The following is an 18,618-nucleotide window of genomic DNA, read 5'->3' as shown; positions in this document are numbered from 1 at the left end:
TGTGCATGGGAACTCATGTCTCACAAGCTTGATTGAGTTTTTGAAGAAGCAACACAGAAGATTGATGAGGGCAGAGCGGTGGACATGATCTATATGGACTTCAGTAAGGTATTCAACTAGGTTTTCTCATGATAGATTGGTTCGCAAGGCTAGATTTCATGGAATACAGGGAGATCGAACCATTGGATACAGAACTGGCTCTAAGGTAGAAGACAGAGGGTGGTGGTGGATGGTTGCTTTTCAGACTGGAGGCCAGTGACCAGTGGTGTGTCACAAAGATTGGTGCTGATTTCACTGTTTTTCGTCATTTATATAAATTACTTGGTTGTGACCATAGGAGCTATAGATAGTGAGTTTACAGATGACACCAAAATTGGAGGTATAGTGGACAATTGAAGAAGCTTACGTCTGAGTACACAGGAACTTGATCAGATGGGACAATGGGCTGAGGAGTGGCAGATGGAGTTTAAATCAGATAAATGCGAGGTGCTGCATTTTGGAAAAGCAAATCAGAGCAGGACTTATACACTTAATGTTAAGGTCTGGGGACTGTTGCTGAACAAAAAGACCTTGAAAATAGAGTCACAGGTAGATAGAATAGTAAAGAAGTTGTTTGGTATGCTTTCCTTTATTGTACAAACCATTGAGTATACGAGTTGGAAGGTCATGTTGCAGCTGCACATGACATTGGTTAGGCTATGTTTGAAACATTGTATGCAATTCTGGTCTCCCTCCTATTGGAAGGATATTGTGAAATTTGAAAGGGTTCAGAAAAGATTTACAAGGATATTGCCAGGGTTGGAGGATTGGAGCTACAGGGTGAGGCTGAATAGGCTGGGGCTATTTTCCCTGGAGCATCAGAGGCTGAGGGGTGACATTATAGAGGTTTATAAAATTATGAGGGGCATGGATAGGGTAAATAGACAAGGTCTTTTCCCTGGGATAGGGGAGTCTATATTTGGAGGGCATAGGTTTAGGGTGAGAGGGGAATTATTTAAAAGGGACCTAAGGGGCAACATTTTCACGCACAGGGTGGTGCATGTATGGAATGAGCTGCCAGAGGAAGTGGTGGAAGCTGGTACAATTACAACACTTAAAAGGTTTCTGGTTGGGTACATGAATAGGAAGGGTTTAGAGGGATATGCACCAAGTGCTGGGAAATTGACTAGGTTAGGTTATGATATTAGATTAGATTAGATTACTTTAGATTAGATTACTTACAGTGTGGAAACAGGCCCTTCGGCCCAACAAGTCCACACCGACCCGCCGAAGCGCAACCCACCCATACCCCTACATTTACCCCTTTAACCTAACACTACGGGCAATTTAGCATGGCCAATTCACCTGACCCGCACATCTTTGGACTGTGGGAGGAAACCGGAGCACCCGGAGGAAACCCACGCAGACACGGGGAGAATGTGCAAACTCCACACAGTCAGTCGCCTGAGTCGGGAATTGAACCCGGGTCTCTGGCGCTGTGAGGCAGCAGTGCTAACCACTGTGCCACCGTGCCACCCACTATATCTGGTTATTACATCTCCAAGACTCTGTGACAATACTGACAACCATGAAATGACCGTCAAGAAAAGCCCACCTGGTTAACCTGGTCGCATTATCATACTAGATAACATTACTGAACTTAGCACTTGGGGTGAATTATGTCTTACTGAACTTATACAGGACCTTGGTGAGACCACACATCGAGCATTGTCTGCAATTTTTGTCTACCTACCTAAGCAGGGATATAATTGCCATAGAGAGAGTGAAGCGAAGGTTCACTAATACCAGGGGCTGGCAGGATTGTCCTGTGAGCAGGAATATGTTCAAATGGACCGGCATTCACGAGAGCTTAGAAGGATAAAAGGGGATCAGATTGGAACATAAAATTCTAATGGGGCTGAATAGTCTAAATGCAGATAGAATGCTTTCCCTGTTTAAGAAGTCCAGATCCAGAGGACACAGTCTCAGGATATAGGGTAGAACATTTAGGACTTAAATAAGAAAACAAAGTGTTGTGAATGTATGGAATTTTCTACCATAGAAGGCAATGAAGATCAAGTAACTAAATATATTTAAGAAATAGACAGATGCATTTTAGATTTTAAAGGCATCAGACTGTATGGGGAGAAAGCAGAATATGGCTTTGAGATTGAGGATCAGCCATTATCATATTGAATGGGTGAAGCATACTCATCAATTGTAATAGACAGCAGGAACTGGGGACTCTCACAGAAGAGTGGATTCCAGGAATGCCCAGAGAATATCCAACAGGTGCTTTTGAATGTGTTCAAAATATTATGAAATGAATCATCCCAAATGAAAAAGCAATATTTTATAAATATCATGGTATAAAAAAGGCTTTGAAGGAGAACTTTGTGATGCTGATTAGAGATTAATTATACTGGTTACGAGACACTTCAGCCCAGTCATGATTATTTGCAGACTCATTCAATTGTACTATATTGGACAGTGGATGCACATACACAATGTGTGGAGTGGATGGGCTAAAATGTGACCTGAATTCTTTAAATGATAAGGGCATGATAATTGGGTGGCACGGTGGGTCATTGGTTAGGACTGCTGCCTCACTGCACCAGAGACCTGGGCTCAATTCCAGCCTCGGCTGACTGTCTGGGTGGAGTTTGCATATTCTCCCTGTGTTTTTGTTGGTTTCCTCCTGGTCCTCCGGTTTCCTCCTACAGTCCAAAGATGTGCAGTTTAGGTGAAATGGCTGTGCTTATTTGTCCATATTGTTCAGGGGGATGTGTAAGTTAAGTGAGGGGCAAATATTGGGGGAATGGGTCTGGATGGGTTACACTTTGGAGGGTTGGTGTGGGTTCGTTGGGCTGAAGGGCCTGTTTCCACACTGTAAGGATTCTGTGAGAAGCAAGATAAAGGAATTTGAGACTCTACCTACTTTAGATTTGGTGATAACAACATGCAGAAATCACTAAACATTTGGTGATTCTCTGTAATTTGGACAAACCACTTTATCAGCACAGATGTATTGACAACCGAAATAGCTTATTATTGAGCAGGGCCTCTATGGAGAAAGCAAATGAAACTTGGTGTGGAACACAACAAGGCAATTGTTTATTAGGAAGCTAGCTGATTTACAGTTTATACATCTGGATGTTATTGTATCCCTTTAACAAGACCAGAAATCAAAACATTTAGCAGGGGTTATTGGCACCAGCCTACAGCAGTGTAAGGGGAAAGAGCTGAATTATCTTAAAACTACATCTTCTCACCTGTTTGTTCAGGACCGCCTCACCTACCCAAACTTTGTATGTCATGAGACCTGACCATGCATTGACCTGATCTTGCACCCATGCAGGGCAATTTCTGTGATTTCAACACCAACCTTCGTCCCCTGAATTAAATTGTTTCTTTTGCTTAAAAGAGGCATTGGCATTCCTGCTGCTATTTTACCCTCCCATCCAGGTCCGGGTATATCAAGCTTAATCTGCTGCAAATCTTCTCCCCTTTAGCAAATCTGTGGGAGCTGTCCTGATAGTTGCGTGAGGAGTAGTCCTATAATAAAATAGGAATGGAACAGCTTGGTATCGAGTAAAGCTGTCGGCTGTTTCTTTAAGCATGCCTTCAACATTTGGATTGCTCTTTCTGCCAGATCATTGGATGATGGATAGTATGGAGCTGTCCGAACATGCCTAATACTATTCAATTTTAGCAAATACTCAAATTCCCTGCTGGTAGATTACATCCCATTGTCCATATCCGATACTTCTGGAAGCCTGTGTATTTCAAACAATGCTCGTAGCTTTCCATTTGTCATCCCTCAGCTTACTAAATGAACTCAATACATGTCCAACCACTTTGAATTGGCATCCACAATGACTGAGAATATTGAGCCCTTGAAAGGACCAGCATAGCTCATGTGTAACTGACTCCAGCGTTTACCCAGTATTCCCAAGAATGTGGGGGAGCTGCTGATGGTACTTTATGTCCTTGTTGGCACTCTAGGCACTGCTTCACCAAATGCCAAACAGCCGTATCTGCACTCAATCTTAGCCACCAGACATAACTTCTTGTCAGCATTTTTGTTTTGGAAACCCAAGAATGACCCTGGTGGAGTTCAGCAAGTATATGGTACCTCCCCATAGTAATATGCTATCCTCGAACGCGCTGGGTCCAGGAAAGTTTTACTTCTGGTCGTGATGGCCCTTTTGTGACTCCATCATCACTAGTTGTTTTAGTTGTACCAGGACGGGATCTTTCTTGTCAACAGTTGGATGTTGTCAGCAGTGACCAGAAGGGTATCCAGAAAGTTTAAAACTAAAACGGACCTTTCCAGAAGAGGCACTACTGGGGGTGTATCTGCTAGTGGGAAATAGCTCAAGGAATCCTCATTTGACACTTGGTGTCCTGGACAGTGCTCTAATTTGTAACTGTATGCACTAAGAATAAGGGCCCACCACTGAATTCGACCAGAAGTTATGGGTGATATGACCTTGTCTTCTTTAAATAACCCCAGCAGCAGTTTGTGGTCCAATACTATGACAAATTGATGTCTGTAAAGTTATTGGTGGAACTTTCTCACATCATGGACCATCAAACCTTCCTTCTCTACCTGGATGCATTTGTGCTTGGCATCAGCCAAAGTCCATGAAGCTCACCCTATTGAGAATTCCACTCAGTTGGGCCATCAGTGAGCCATCAGTACCCTGATTCTATATGGGAAGGCATTGCATGTCAGCACCACCTCTCGATCATCTCTGGGACATATGCATGAAGCAATCCCACCGCCCCATGGCTGAACACTTTAACTTCCTCTCCCACTCCGCCAATGACATGCAGGTGCTTGGTCTCCTCCACTGCCAAGCCCTAAACACCTGATGACTGAAGGAAGAACATCTAATCTTCCACCTTGGGACCCTCCAACCATTCAGGATCAATGTGGATTTCACAAAAAATGATGAGATTCTGAAGGGAGCTTCTCGAGGGTAGTAATATCTGGATTACTCCCAGTGAGGGTAGGAATAGAACATTACAGCGCGGTACATGCCCTTTGGCTCTCGATGTTGAGCCAACCTGTGGAACAAACCTGAAGCCCATCTATCCTGCACTATTCCATTTTCATCATATGTTTATCCAATGACCATTTAAATGCCATTTATGAAGGGCTTGCTGAAGGGCTCATGCCCGAAACATTAATTCTCCTGCTCCTCGAATGCTGCCTGACCCGTTGTGCTTTTCCAGTGCCACACTCTAGAATCTTGTAAAAGATTCTGTAACCACTGATATAGCTGTGCTGGTAGTGAACTCCATAAGAACCTGGTCTTCATTTAACCAGACATTTATTTTGATTGGTTCTGATTTGGATGCTGCTAAACAATTTAGCTGTTCTGAGCCACTTTCCAAGGTGTGCATTTTCCTGGATATTGGCCATATGAGCTCCCTTACTCAAGTCAGGCTTTGTAGGACTTCCTTGGCGTCTTGTGCCTACAAACCAGCAGCAACTACAATGCACAGATTCTTTAGAACATTTTAGTCATTTGGCCAATGCTCGGCTTTGTTTTGGGGTTTTGCTGTGGGATGACCTAAATTCTCTCTGCTCAGAATATGCCCCGTGTGCGGCTCTGCATTTCCTTGCACTCAAGTAGTAATCCTCACTCAGTCAGAGAGGTGAGGGTGACACTTCCAATGGGATGCCCTACATCTCACATGCTCCACTTCCCGCATTTTTTAGAGACAAAGTCAGTCCTAGTGCCTGTTGTAAGTCCACTTGGGCTTCAGCTAGTGGATGCTTTTGCCTGGTTACATCATTATGTCTGCATACCAAGTGATCTCTCAGCATCTCATTCAGGGTTAACCTAAAATCACATGCCCGTTGTCTGAACTTAATCAAAAATCACGATAGGGATTCCCCTGGTTCTCGAACTGATGAATAAAACCAATAGTGTTTCAGAAGTAGAGGAGGCTTGGGGTTGTAGTGTTCCTTAACTAAATCTTTCAACTCTTGAAAGGTTTCAGTATCTGGTGCTTCAGAGAAAATTAGGCTCCTAATAACCAAAAATGCTACAGGTCCGCAATCACTCAGAAGGATTTCCCGTTGCTTTTCATCTATGCCCAGAAAAAAAATAATTTTTCTACATTATCTGGTGCTTCAGAGAAAATTAGGCTCCTAATAACCAAAAATGCTACAGGTCCGCAATCACTCAGAAGGATTTCCCGTTGCTTTTCATCTATGCTACAGTCATTTGCCCAGAAAAAAAATAATTTTTCTACATACTAGGCTCAGTCTTCAATGGCAGGATCGAAAAGTGAAGCTTCCCAAATAAAGGCATGACATCAGGATTGTTTACACCAACTCAAAGATGACTGGTGCGAACCAATTTTCTTCAGGCATCTACTGTTTTCTCTTGCCACCACTGAAATACCTGCGCAGAGGCTGATATCCCATCATTAATTCACCCTTTATTCAACCCTTAAGTGCACCATACATGGGCTATGACCAGCCAGCTCAGAGCCAGATCTGAGAATAGGAATCTCCTGTTTACACCTGTTAGACACTGCTCCCCAATTGGTCCAGTTAACAACTTCAACCAAGGATCTCATAGTCAATAGTCCACCTGGTCCTTATTCTAATCACTACAATAATATTGGACGTTAAATATAATAAGCCTACGATGACCTTGGATCAACTGTCTTCTTTGAAAAGTGTTAATCACATCCTCATAAATTTGGCCAGATCTTTAGAGAAAAATAATTTTGTATCAAGAGAAGGAACTGACAGTTTGAGAAGTTTCAAGATTAGAGTGGTGCTGGTAAAACACAGGTCAGGCAGCATCTGAGGAGTAGGAAAATCGATATTTCAGGCAGGAGCCCTTCATCAGGAATGAGGCTGGGAGCCTCCGGGGTGGAGAGATAACCCCCGAGGGTCCCAGCCTCATTCCTGATGAAGGGCTCCTGCCTGAAAAGTCGATTTGCCTGCTCCTCAGATGCTGCCTGACCTGCTGCGCTTTTCCAGCACCACTCTAATCTTGATTCTGATCTCCAGCACCTGCAGTCCTCGCTTTCGCTGAGCCAATTTGAGAAGTTTGTTTGGACAGTTAAACTTGTTGCGCATTCAGACTAGATCCATCGCTGGTTATCACAATTAAGTACAATGATGTGACATGCTGCTGTTGAAGAAATATTGAGAACAAATAAAACATTAAATAAATTTAATTCAGAAAAGTTCACACTCAAGTTTTTAGCCTTGGGTGACCCAGAAGACTTGAAGCCAGTCACTTGTACCACTGCTGCTCCTGCTAAACTTTCAGATAGTAACTTGAGTGAAGATTAGTGGGTAGTCAGAGGATTAGAACACCTTTGAAAACCAGAAGAGGCCAACTAAATAAGTAAGAAGGATGGAGAAAATAATATATAAGTAACACAAAAACAACTTTTTTAAAGTATCTATTGGTTGACAGGTAGAGAGTTTTGATAATGGATTCTTTTTCAGGATAGCAGCCAGGAACTAGAGGAGTCCACATGGGTCAGTTGGGACCACAGCCACTCACTGTATATATTAATAACCTTGATGAGGAAACTGAGGACATTATTGCTAAGTTTGCAGATGACACAAAGATAGGTAGTGCAACAGGTAATATTGAGGAAGCAGGGTTGCTGAAGAAAGACTCGGACAGGCTTAGAAAGTGGCTAAAGAAGTAGCAGATGGAACACTATGTGGGAAAGTGTGATGTTATGCAATTTGGTAGTAGATTGCAATGTTAGCATTCATTTCGAGAGGACTAGAATACAAGAGCAGGGATGTAATACTGGGTCTGCATAAGACTTTGGACAGACCATATTTGGAATATTGTGAGCAGTATCTAAGGGAGAAAACATTGGTCTTGGAGGGAGTCCATGCATGAAGGGCTTGTTATATGAGGATTGGTTGAGGACCCTGGGTCTGTACTTGATGGAGTTTGGAAGGATTAGGGGAGAGCTGATTGAAACTTACAGAATACTGAGAAGCCTAGTTTCCACTAGCAGGGGAGACTAGGGCCTGGGGCACAACTTCAGAGTGAATCACTTTAGAATTGAATCTGTGGAACTTATTGGTGCAGAAGGCTGTGCAGGTCAAGTTATCGAATATCTTTAAGACAGAGATAGGGAGGTTCTTGATTAGTAAGGGGATCAAAAGGTTATAGAGAGAAGGCAGGAGAATGGGGTTGAGAAACATATCAGCCATGATTGAATGGCTAGCAGACTCTGTGAGCTACATGGCCTAATTCTGCTCCTGTATCTTATGATCTTATGAATACAGCATGGTTTATCATGTTTTGTCTGTGGGCCTGGGAGGCCAAGTAAACAAAAAGGAGTAATTAACAGTACCTTAGCTGCTGAAACTTCGGCACCAGTATAAACAATAGAATAGCTATACGGCAAAAAATGTCATTCAATTCAGCTACATTGAAAACTACATTGAGGTTGATAGTTACTATTGCACAACACATTCCTGATGAAAAGTTGTACCAGAATGGTATTTCTGGATGTTGTTCCTACTCCTTGGGGGAAATGTCACTGGATGAATAATCCTGAGTCCCAGATAAATGCTGTGGGATGTGGATTCAATATCATCACAGCAATGAATCCTGGAATTGAAAACTGGTATCTTGATTACAATGAAATAATCATCAATTGTTGAAAAAAACTATTTTGTTAATGCCACTTAAAATGAAGGGATAAAGATAAAATTGTGCAACTCTGCTGTTTGCACAGCGAGATCTTATGAGAAGCAATAGCAATTATGAGGAAATTGGTGATCTTCCTCTCTTGGAAGTTAAACATTTCCAGGTTTGCACCCGGGGTCAGGCCGAGGGAGAGTTGGAGGAAGACAGGGAGAGAGAAAGAGAGAGAGAGAGAGAGAGAAAGAGGAAAATGTTGCAATAGAAACAAACAGAAAGACTGTTTCTGCACTACACATATTGAAAATCTAGTGGTGGATCTTCACTAAACCTGAGGGCACACTGAATATGTCAGTAACTAAAAAGATGAGATTGCAATGCCTTCTGAAATATCATCCGCTCAAGCTCCATTCATTCACAGTGGGTTGTAATTAAAGGAGCGCCTTGTCACTTCTGAATCGTGAAGAAGAATGTTGGCAGAGTATGAGACAGGTTACTTAATGTCAATTGAAACTAAATAATTAAAATGATTTATAATAGAACAAGGACTTACAGAGGGAATGAAATCCTTGCATCTTGATTGTTTTGTAAAGCTGGAGTTTTTGAGCATGTAGGTTACAGTTAACAAAAGCTAACAGATCCTGAAATTTTTTAAATGCATCATTCACTTATACAATGAGAGTGTAAAAGATAGATTGTAAATTTCATTCATTTTGTTCTGTGAAACAAACAAGTTTCCAGAGTTTTACTTCCGCAAAAAGGCCTTGATTTCTTCTGGTATTCAATTCCACAAATTCTGTATGTTACCTAAGAGGCCATGTGTGTGGGTAAACATGGATGCTTCAGCAGGCTATTCCTCTGCACGGGGAATGTCTAATCCTGAACTCAGAGGAGGTCCACACAGTGTGGCTATCACATGCCACCCAATCTCAAACAGCAATCAATATCAGGATATTGGGATAACTGGCTCCACCAATCTTGATCACTTGCTCATCCTGATTTTAATCATTTTTCCCTGTTGGCTGGCTGAGCCTTTAGTTGTCTGGGTCCTAAGCTCTGGAAGTCCCTCCTTAAATCTTTACACCTCATTCACCACCTTTAAGATAATCCCTTTAACCAAGCTTCTGGTCACTCTTATGTGGCTCAGCATTAGATTTTGTCTAGTAAATGACCTGTGCCGTGTATTTGTTTTACTGTGCTCAAGGCACCACATAAATGCATGTTGTTGTGGTCATGCATCCGATAAACCTTTATTTCTCTTCTGTGGCCCCAATGATTGAATTTGGGATGTTCCTGTAATGCCACTGTAACTTCATCAATTCTTCCTCTAAGCTGTGTGACATGGAGCTGCACCAAGGACCTGTGCACGGTGATTGGCATTCAGGTTTCGGAAGTTGCAGCTACACATGGACCTTGGAAGTCTGTGCAGTAGAAAAAGATCATTCAAAGGAATGTTGGTCTCCGTATTCAGCTTTGTCCTTACAACTGGTTATTGGGAGGGAAACCTCAGTTGGAGAGATGGTGACCTCACTGGAATAATCATCTAGGACCTCACGTTAATGCTAAGGGGACATGGATACAAATCCCACAAAAACAGCTAATGGAACTAAAATTCAGTTTAATAAAATCTGGAATTGAAAGCAAGTCTCAGTGATGGTGACCATGATAATGACTGTCATTTGTTCTAAAAACTCATCTTTTCCTTCCTTTATGGAAGGAAACCTGCTGACTTTACCTGATCTGGCCTACATGTGACTCTAGACTCTCAGCAAATGCTTGACTCCTAACTGCCCTGTGAAATGGCCAAGTAAGCCATTCAGTTCAAGGGCAATTAGAAACGGGCAACAAATGTTGCCCTTGCTCTTGACACTCATATCCCTTGAAAGAGCAAAAGGCAAAGGAAGACACGGAATAGAATTTGTTAATGGAATTTCCGACCGCGCTCAACATGAGATGGGGGTGGGGATAGTGACTGCTTTGGAAATGTAATCCCTCACCTCACTAATGAAACCAGCTATAATACAGATATAACTGCATGATGGTCAAAATTTTTCAATTGCTGAACCTGAAACTAACCCACTTTACGCAAGATTTCTGCATTATTTCCTCAGCATACTGCTCGCCTGACCACTTGGGAATAGTGAAAGTCAGTTCAAAATTACATGGTGCAGCTGTTTTGAGCTCTAAGAAATCTCAAGATAAGGCAAGTGTCAGTGAGTAACAGGATCTGGTACACAGCTGGCATTCTTCACTGAGTACTGTGTTATTTCAAGTGCAAGGGGACAGGTTGAAGGAGAGCTCTCTCTTCATGTTAATGCTGACATAGAGCTGAATGACCATCCTGGTAATCACCAACACAGAAGGGCAGGCCTGGCTGCGGACTCACACCCGAGTCAGCTAGAAATTCACATTTTGCTCTGTTGAGCTACTGAAAAAGCAATCTGTCCAAATTCGTGGCTTTGACCAACAGTTACAGCCACAGATTAATGCCTATCTATCCCTTCGATAAAATAACACACAGCTACATATGTGGGGTACACAACATTTCATAACATTTAGGGGAGATCTAAGTGAAGACCTTTTAAGATAATTATAAGACTTGACAGACAGTTAGTGAAAAACTGTTCCTTCTGGTGTGGGTGGGTGTGTTTTGGGCAGTGGGGAGGTGGTGGGAGTTGTGTTAGACAAATCAAGAGGTTACAACAGCAGGGCAGAATCTAAGAAGTCAAGCTTGGCTGATCAGGGCTTGATATCATGGAAGACATCTTACATAAGGGTGTCGTGGGAATTTGAATATATCTCTTCTGCTTGAAGCCAATAGTCAGTTGAAAATTTGGAAGCTGAGATTGAGAGATTTTTGTTAGACAATAGTATTAAGAAGTCAAAGTGGATAGATGGCATTCAGATGCGGGTAAGACATTATCTCATTAAATGGCAGAATAGGCCTCAGGGGCTGAATAACGTAATATAGATACTTTTGGTTTATGTCTGTAAAGGACTTAAACTTATAAGTTGTGTGTTCTTTAGCTATTCTCAATGGAACTAATAGTAAACTGTATCTTGTTGCTACATTTAAGAAGCCAGAATTTCCAACAAGATGGCCAATTGCAGGAAGCTCCTTTGAAACATTTCCATTCCAATTAATTTCCAGTACAATTTTTTAAAACTTCAGCATTAAAATTAGAAGTTATATTATCTTTAGTCACATTTTGCAAATTTCATCTTGACAGCCTTTCAACTTCCATCTTTCAGTAACTGCAAAATTGTCCAAAACACAACCCTAAGTATCCTGCTCCATTTCTCATCCACAAACTTGGTCAAAGATCTTAACTGGATCTTTTATACCCAAAGCTGTCTGATTTATTATTTTCATTTACTTACAATTCTCCTGTACCTGTGGTCCATTTGATCTCTGGAGTCTTCTTTTGTCTTCTGCTTACATGTTGTGCATGCTTATCCTCTGACTTCAGACTCTTGTGGGTCTCACCACTTTGCCACTCTTCCATTTGCTCAAAATTTGTGGAAACCTTGTTAGCTCTGCCATCAGAAAACCCTTCAACTTATACATCCACCTCCCATCTCCTTAAACACCTTTAAAAACATTCTTTAAGCAGGCTAGATGCAAGATGGATGTTTCTCTTTACCTGCAAAATCTAGATCCGGAGTAGAGAGTCTCAGGATAAGGGCTTACATTAAATACAGAGATGTGGAGGAATTTCTTCACTTGGAGAATAGTGAATCTTTAGTTTTCTCCAGCTCACAGGGCTGTGGAAATTCAGTCGTTGAGTATGTTCCAGACAGCGATAGCTTGATATTAAAAGTATCAAGGTGTTTGGGATAATGCAGGAAATTGCTTTGAGGTGGCAGATCAGCCATGATTTACTTGAATAATGGGGCAGGCTCAATGAACTGAGTGGTTTACTCCTTACTCCTATGTTCCAATGTACACTTCAACCGAGTCTTTGGTCATTTCCCCTCTTGAGGAATCCCTTTGATGTACCTTGATACTTCTTGTTACATTAAACTTGCCATAATCCATTTATATAATTGGTGGCATCGTCTGGCCAGGTTGAGTCTTGGTTCTGATTTTCTGAGCTCCTAGCGTTCAGTGTCCCTCCACCGTTTTTGCCCCTTTGACCTGTCACAGGTTCAAACCCAGGCTCCCGAGGTAATTATAATACTTGCACATTATAGAGAACATGAGCATTGCTGAAAAAGTGTACATTTTGTCAAAACTCTTATCTTGTACTCACCAAGACAGTTGCAGGAAATACCAACACAGAATGGGAAAATGCATGATTTTTACAATGTGGGATTACAATTTGTAATCTTGCAAATTGCCCTGATGAGAGCAAGACAAAAAGCTTCAACAAAGTGTGTCTTTTTTTCAGTGATGCTCAATATCAGTAAAAGAAAAATGTTACAAAGCAACAGGAACAGGAAGGTGTACTTACAGGGGGTCCAGGAGGTCCCGGTTTTCCAACAGGTCCTTGTCTACCTCGCCTTCCCTAAAGGGGAAGAAATAGCAGCAAAGTGAAATATGACTGCATTCCAGCCTAGCCTCTATTGTAAACATAAGGCATTGTATCTAAACATATGGTGCAGGTCATCACCACTTCTAAGTGCAGCAGAAAAGAAACAATAATTTAGAAAGGTGAAATAATAGTTAGGAAATTCCAAAGAATTTTTCTCCCAAGCCTTTAGTGGGCTAGATATTGCTGAGTCCCAGACTAATGTTCTGGGGACATGGGGTACAAATCCCACCACAACAGATGGTGAAATTTGAATTCAATAAAGAATCTGGAATTAAAAGCTGGTCTGGTGGTGACTATTGTCAAATGTCATACAAACCCTAATGTTTCAGTAATATCATTTTAAAAAGGAAATCTGCCATCCTACCCCTGCCTGGCTTACATATGACTCCAGATCCACAATGATGGATTTGATTCTTAACTGCCCTGTGAAATAGTTGAGCACAGGCAACTAGGATGCCCATCTCCCATGAAAGAGAAAACCATAAAAAAACCCTACATGACCTCAGTCCCTCCATAATTCCTTACACTATACAGACCATTGAAGCTGGATCACTGTCCTGGATGCGTGCACCTTCCCAATTTTCAACACTCCAACAATGGAAATGCTATGCCTTTCACTGTCAAGCTCCTATGCTCTGAATTTCCCTTCCTAATCCACCCTATCTGAGTCCTTCACTCTCCTCCATTAAGATGTTCTGAAAAGACTGGTCCCCATTCTTGATGTCTCATATTGTCAACCAGTGTCAACTTTGGTTTGGAAGTTGCTCCTGTGAAGAACTTTGGGATGTTTCTGCTGTGTTAAATGGTGCTACATAAATGCATGTTTCTGCTGCTGATATTTACCTCTTCAGTGACCCAGCCCTAACTGAGTGTCATCAATAGAGAAAAGACTGACATTGAGCCTGCAGATAAGAAATACCTGCGATTGCTTTCAATTTAGGGTCTACTTTCAAACATTCTTGTGTATGTCGGGAAACTGCAATTTTGGCAGCGCAACACTCTCTGTTCAAAGCAAGGAATAGAGCAAGTACTTACATGGCAGTCAGCCTTGTATTAATTTTTGCCATATACCTAGAAATCAATAATTGCTGATAAAACTAATAGTTAGCCAAAATGACATGAGTTAATTAAGAAGAGCTACTTGAGAATTTGAAAGAATTAAGTTCACGCCTGATAAATTTAACAATGTTTTGAACTATGCAGTAACTAAAGGAAATTTTGTGAATTACATTACAAAGGTTTTTAATAAGGTACCACATAGAACAACATGTTTGTTGTTGAAGTTAAATAGATTGTGGACACAGGGATAGGTCTGGTGACAGGGAAGAAGCAAATGTTTTTTTTTGGATAAGGAGGGTGCTGGACATTTTATCTTTGGGCTCTTACTGCAATGAAGTGGCCAGACCCAATCTGAGGCACAGGCACACAATTGGCAATTTGTAGGTGCAAATCTGGTGCCCAAATGCAGCCACTAAGAGTCCTGATGGTACCATATTGAGAAGCCTGGCAGGGGACTGTCCAGCACCAAGGTAATACGTTACACTTGGCAGATATTCATCAAGCAGCAGATTCCGATTTATCTTTGCTAACTCCTGTTCTTCCTGGCCTTTTCAATATTAATTTAAATCTGAACAGTTTTGATTAAAAATTGTCATGACCCCTGAGTGAGAACTAAGAGTGTGTGTGGTGGGGTTTGGGGAGGTGGGGTACTATTGCTTGGGTAAGTGGCTATCAGAGTGGTAGACTGTTGTTATAATTCAATCAGAACTGTTTGTGAGCTCGGGACACTAACATTTCAGTTTTGATTGTGATTCCAACTCACACTTTGGAAAACTCTGGCGTATGGGCTACAAACGTACTCAAGGAACATTGCTGGAATTAAATTGTGTTTGACCAACTCCACTTAAGGTCTGCCACACCTCTTCAAGGGATCATTGTAATTGGGCAAAAATGGCAGAAAGAGATCACTCATAGACACCTGAAATACAGGTCGGTTGTTCAATCTGGGTTGTCCAGAGGACAAAGGAGAGCCTGTCCCTTTCAGGTGTTGGTGGGGAGAGAGGGAATGAATGCCCTACTGACAATCTGTCTCCCTTTTAGAAACCCACCCACTACTTCCCAATAAGAAGAGGTCATGGAAAAGGTCTATGCCAGGAAGTTAGTTTTCAAAGACAAGTGCAGTAAAACATTCAGTGACAATTGCTAAGTTCATCAAGATAAAAATCTTACCTCCCACATCAGATACTTTCTGCTCATGCCTCCACCCACTCCAGCTGCACTAGTTCCAATGCTTTCTTCTGATCCATCCTTCACTCATACTATCACTGCACATTCTATACTCCAACTCCTTCTCTTCTGTCTTGCAAGCTCTGCCCCTTCTCCTCCCATCAACATTGCAATCTTTATTTCCTTACACTTTACATCCGACACACACTTTGCTAGCTATACAATCACGACAGGCAACTTCTAAAATCAACTGACCAAGCTGACATCTGTACAATTCCTTCTTTCTTATAGAAAAAGGATAGACACAAATATTGCGGCGAAGGTGTGACCAGGGGAAAATATGATGGCCATTTTGGGGAGAGAGCGTACCAACTACTTGGTTAGTCAGTAGGATCTCCAAGGGGTGAGCCTATAGTTGCCAGTGTGCAAGGGCAGAGGGATGGGATGCCACAGGTGACTGTTCTTGTTGGGCATGAGGTTACATGACAACTGTGACAACTGCATTGCAGGGGCTTCATACATTGAGGAGGGACCAGGTTACTGAAGATGCCTGCCAATAGGCTTGAGAGCACACAAGAAAAAGATATTGTCAGATTTATTGAGGTAACTGGTTGAGGAATGCATCAGCATGGAGACCATTCTGGCAACATGGAATTTGTGGGCAGTCCCAAGAACAGAATAACAGCACCCATCGATGGTCCAAAGCTGGCATCTTGAAGCTCAGTGGAATTCTAGCTTAATGTGTTTGGTTTAGAACATAGAACATAGAAGAATACAGCGCAGTACAGGCCCTTCGGCCCTCGATGTAGCGCCGATCCAAGCCCACCTTACCTACACTAGCCCACTATCCTCCATATGCCTATCCAATGCCCGCTTATATGCCCATAATGAGGGAGAGTCCACCACTGACGGAAGGTCACAGACCTGAAAGGTTAACTATATAATTTAACAGTGTCCTTTCAGTTCAAAGTGGAGTCACTCTGACGTCTCACTGTGGAAGAATGGGTTTCTGAAGGTTGGGCATTCTTTATTTATAAATTGCTATGCTGTCTACCATCAACATTATTCCTTTACTGTTCTTCCTCTTTTTACATGATGTGGTATCACTGGCAAGAACTGCACATTTTGCCTATCCCTGACACTCCTTGCAAGTGGCTTGCAAGACCATTTTTAGAGGGCAGTTAAGAGTCAACCACATTACTGTGGGTCTAGAGTCAGTGGAGTCATATGAGTAAAATGGCAGATTTCCTTCCCTAAAGGATGTTAGTGAACTAGATGACAATTATTATAGCTGGGGACAAGACTAGCTTTCATTGCCAGATTTATTGATTTACCCTAAAATCCCACCAGCTGTCCTGGTAGGATTTGAAGCCATATTCCCAGAGTATTTGGTCTAACCTCTGAGTTACAAGTGAAATCACAGAAGATCACTTAAGTGTTATAGCACAGAAAATTATTATTCGCCACATTGTGCCTCTACAAGCTCTTACCTAATATCATTACCTAGTGCCAATCTCCTGCCTTTTCCCATAACTTTGTACACTATTCTTATCAAAATAATCATCCAATGCTCACCTGAGTGTCTCATTTGAAACTATCACCGTATTCCCTGGCAGTGCATTCCTTACCCTCACCACTTGCTGTGTGAAAAGCTTTTTCCTCACATCAGCCTTTTCTTTGGCAGATCACTGAGTCTATACCCTTTCAGGAACAGAAGTTCTCCCTGCCTACTTTATCCAGCCCACTTATGGTTTTGGAAACCTCTATTCAATCTCCTCTCAGACTTCTTCTCTCCAGGGAAAACAGTCACAATTTCTTCAATCTATCCTCTTAACTGAAATTCCTCATTCCTGGAACCATTTTTGTTAATTGCTTCTGCACTCTGTCCAATGCATTCTTATCGCTCCAATTATGTGGTACTGACTAAGTATATACAATACCTCCAGCTGAGGTATAATAAGTGTCTTTTACAATTGTTAGATTAGAAATTATCAATATGCAACCATATCTGGCTTCCGTCAACATGAAGTTGCCTCTAAAGCACTGTTTAACAATCAGACACTGATGAACACTGATCAAGTAATATTTCATTCAGTTAATTCAAAGACAGAGAACCATAGACCTAATTCCCTCTTATCCCAACTCTCTATACTTTTATTAGACTCTAGTTAATCTGGTTAGTGACAATCCTCTATCCATAAGTTCCCTTGCTGAGCTGGAAGGTTCATTTCCAGACATTTCATTACCCTACTAGGTAACATCTTCAGTGGGCCTCAGGCGAAGCACTGCTGATAATTCCTGCTTTCTATTTATATGACATCACCAACCCAAAGAAACCCAAACAAATAAATAGGAATCAGGAATTATCAGCAGTGCTTCGAAAGAGGCCCACTGAAGATGTTATCTAGTAGGGTGACAAAACGGCTAGAAATGAACCTTTCAGTTCAGCGAGCAAACCTACATACAGAACCTCAACCTGAGCTACAAATCTTCTCAAAACTCGCTAATCCATAAGTTCATAAATTGATAAGATACATGAGCAGAATTAGGCTACTCAACCCATTGAGTCTGCTCTGCCATTCAATCACGGTTGATATGTTCCTCACTCCCATTTTCCTGCCTTTTCTCCATATCCCTTCAACCCGTTAACAATTTAAAAATCTGTCTAACTCCTCCTTAAATGTACTCACTGTCCCAGCATCCCCTGCTCTTGGGGTAGCGAATTCCACAGATTCACAACCCTTTGGCACAAGTAATTTTTCCTCAACTCTTTTAAATTTGCTACCCCTTATCCTAAGACTATGATCTCTCATCCTAGAATGCCCCACAAGATGAAGCATCTGCTCCATGTCTATTTTAGAATCTTGATCATCTTTTACCATCTTGAATACCTCAATTTGATCTCCCCTTATTCTTCTAAATTCCAGGTAGTATAGGCCTTAACTGTTCAATCTCTCTTCTTACAAAAAATCACTCATCTCGTCAATCAATCTGGTGAAGCTCCTCTGAACTGCCTCCAATGCCACAACATCTTTCCTCAAATAAGGTGATCAAAACTGTGCACAATACCCCAGGTACAATTTCACCCACATTTTGTATAGTTGCAACGACACACCCTTGCCTTTACATTGTATCCCTTTAGCTATAAAAGCCATATTCATGTTAACATGTTACCACAACACCATGAGCTCTAGTCTTATTAAATAACCTATGTGTGACCA

General features: G+C 41.7%; 1 protein-coding gene across 2 annotated transcripts in view; it reads right to left on the bottom strand.

Annotated features, from left to right (window-relative positions):
• LOC122543221 (collagen alpha-1(XIX) chain) overlaps positions 1-18,618 on the bottom strand; it is a 412,403-nt gene that overhangs the window by 177,810 nt on the left and 215,975 nt on the right. For both annotated transcript variants that reach the window (XM_043681707.1, XM_043681699.1), the window contains exon 16: positions 13,091-13,144. In XM_043681707.1, coding sequence (XP_043537642.1) covers positions 13,091-13,144 — 54 coding nt within the window. The remainder of the gene's footprint in view (positions 1-13,090; positions 13,145-18,618) is intronic.

The sequence above is a fragment of the Chiloscyllium plagiosum genome, chromosome 3 (genome assembly GCF_004010195.1).
Source record: "Chiloscyllium plagiosum isolate BGI_BamShark_2017 chromosome 3, ASM401019v2, whole genome shotgun sequence".
Lineage (NCBI taxonomy): Eukaryota > Metazoa > Chordata > Chondrichthyes > Orectolobiformes > Hemiscylliidae > Chiloscyllium > Chiloscyllium plagiosum.
The sequence above is the reverse complement of the archived record's forward strand: the minus strand, read 5'-3'. Positions and strand labels throughout refer to the sequence as shown.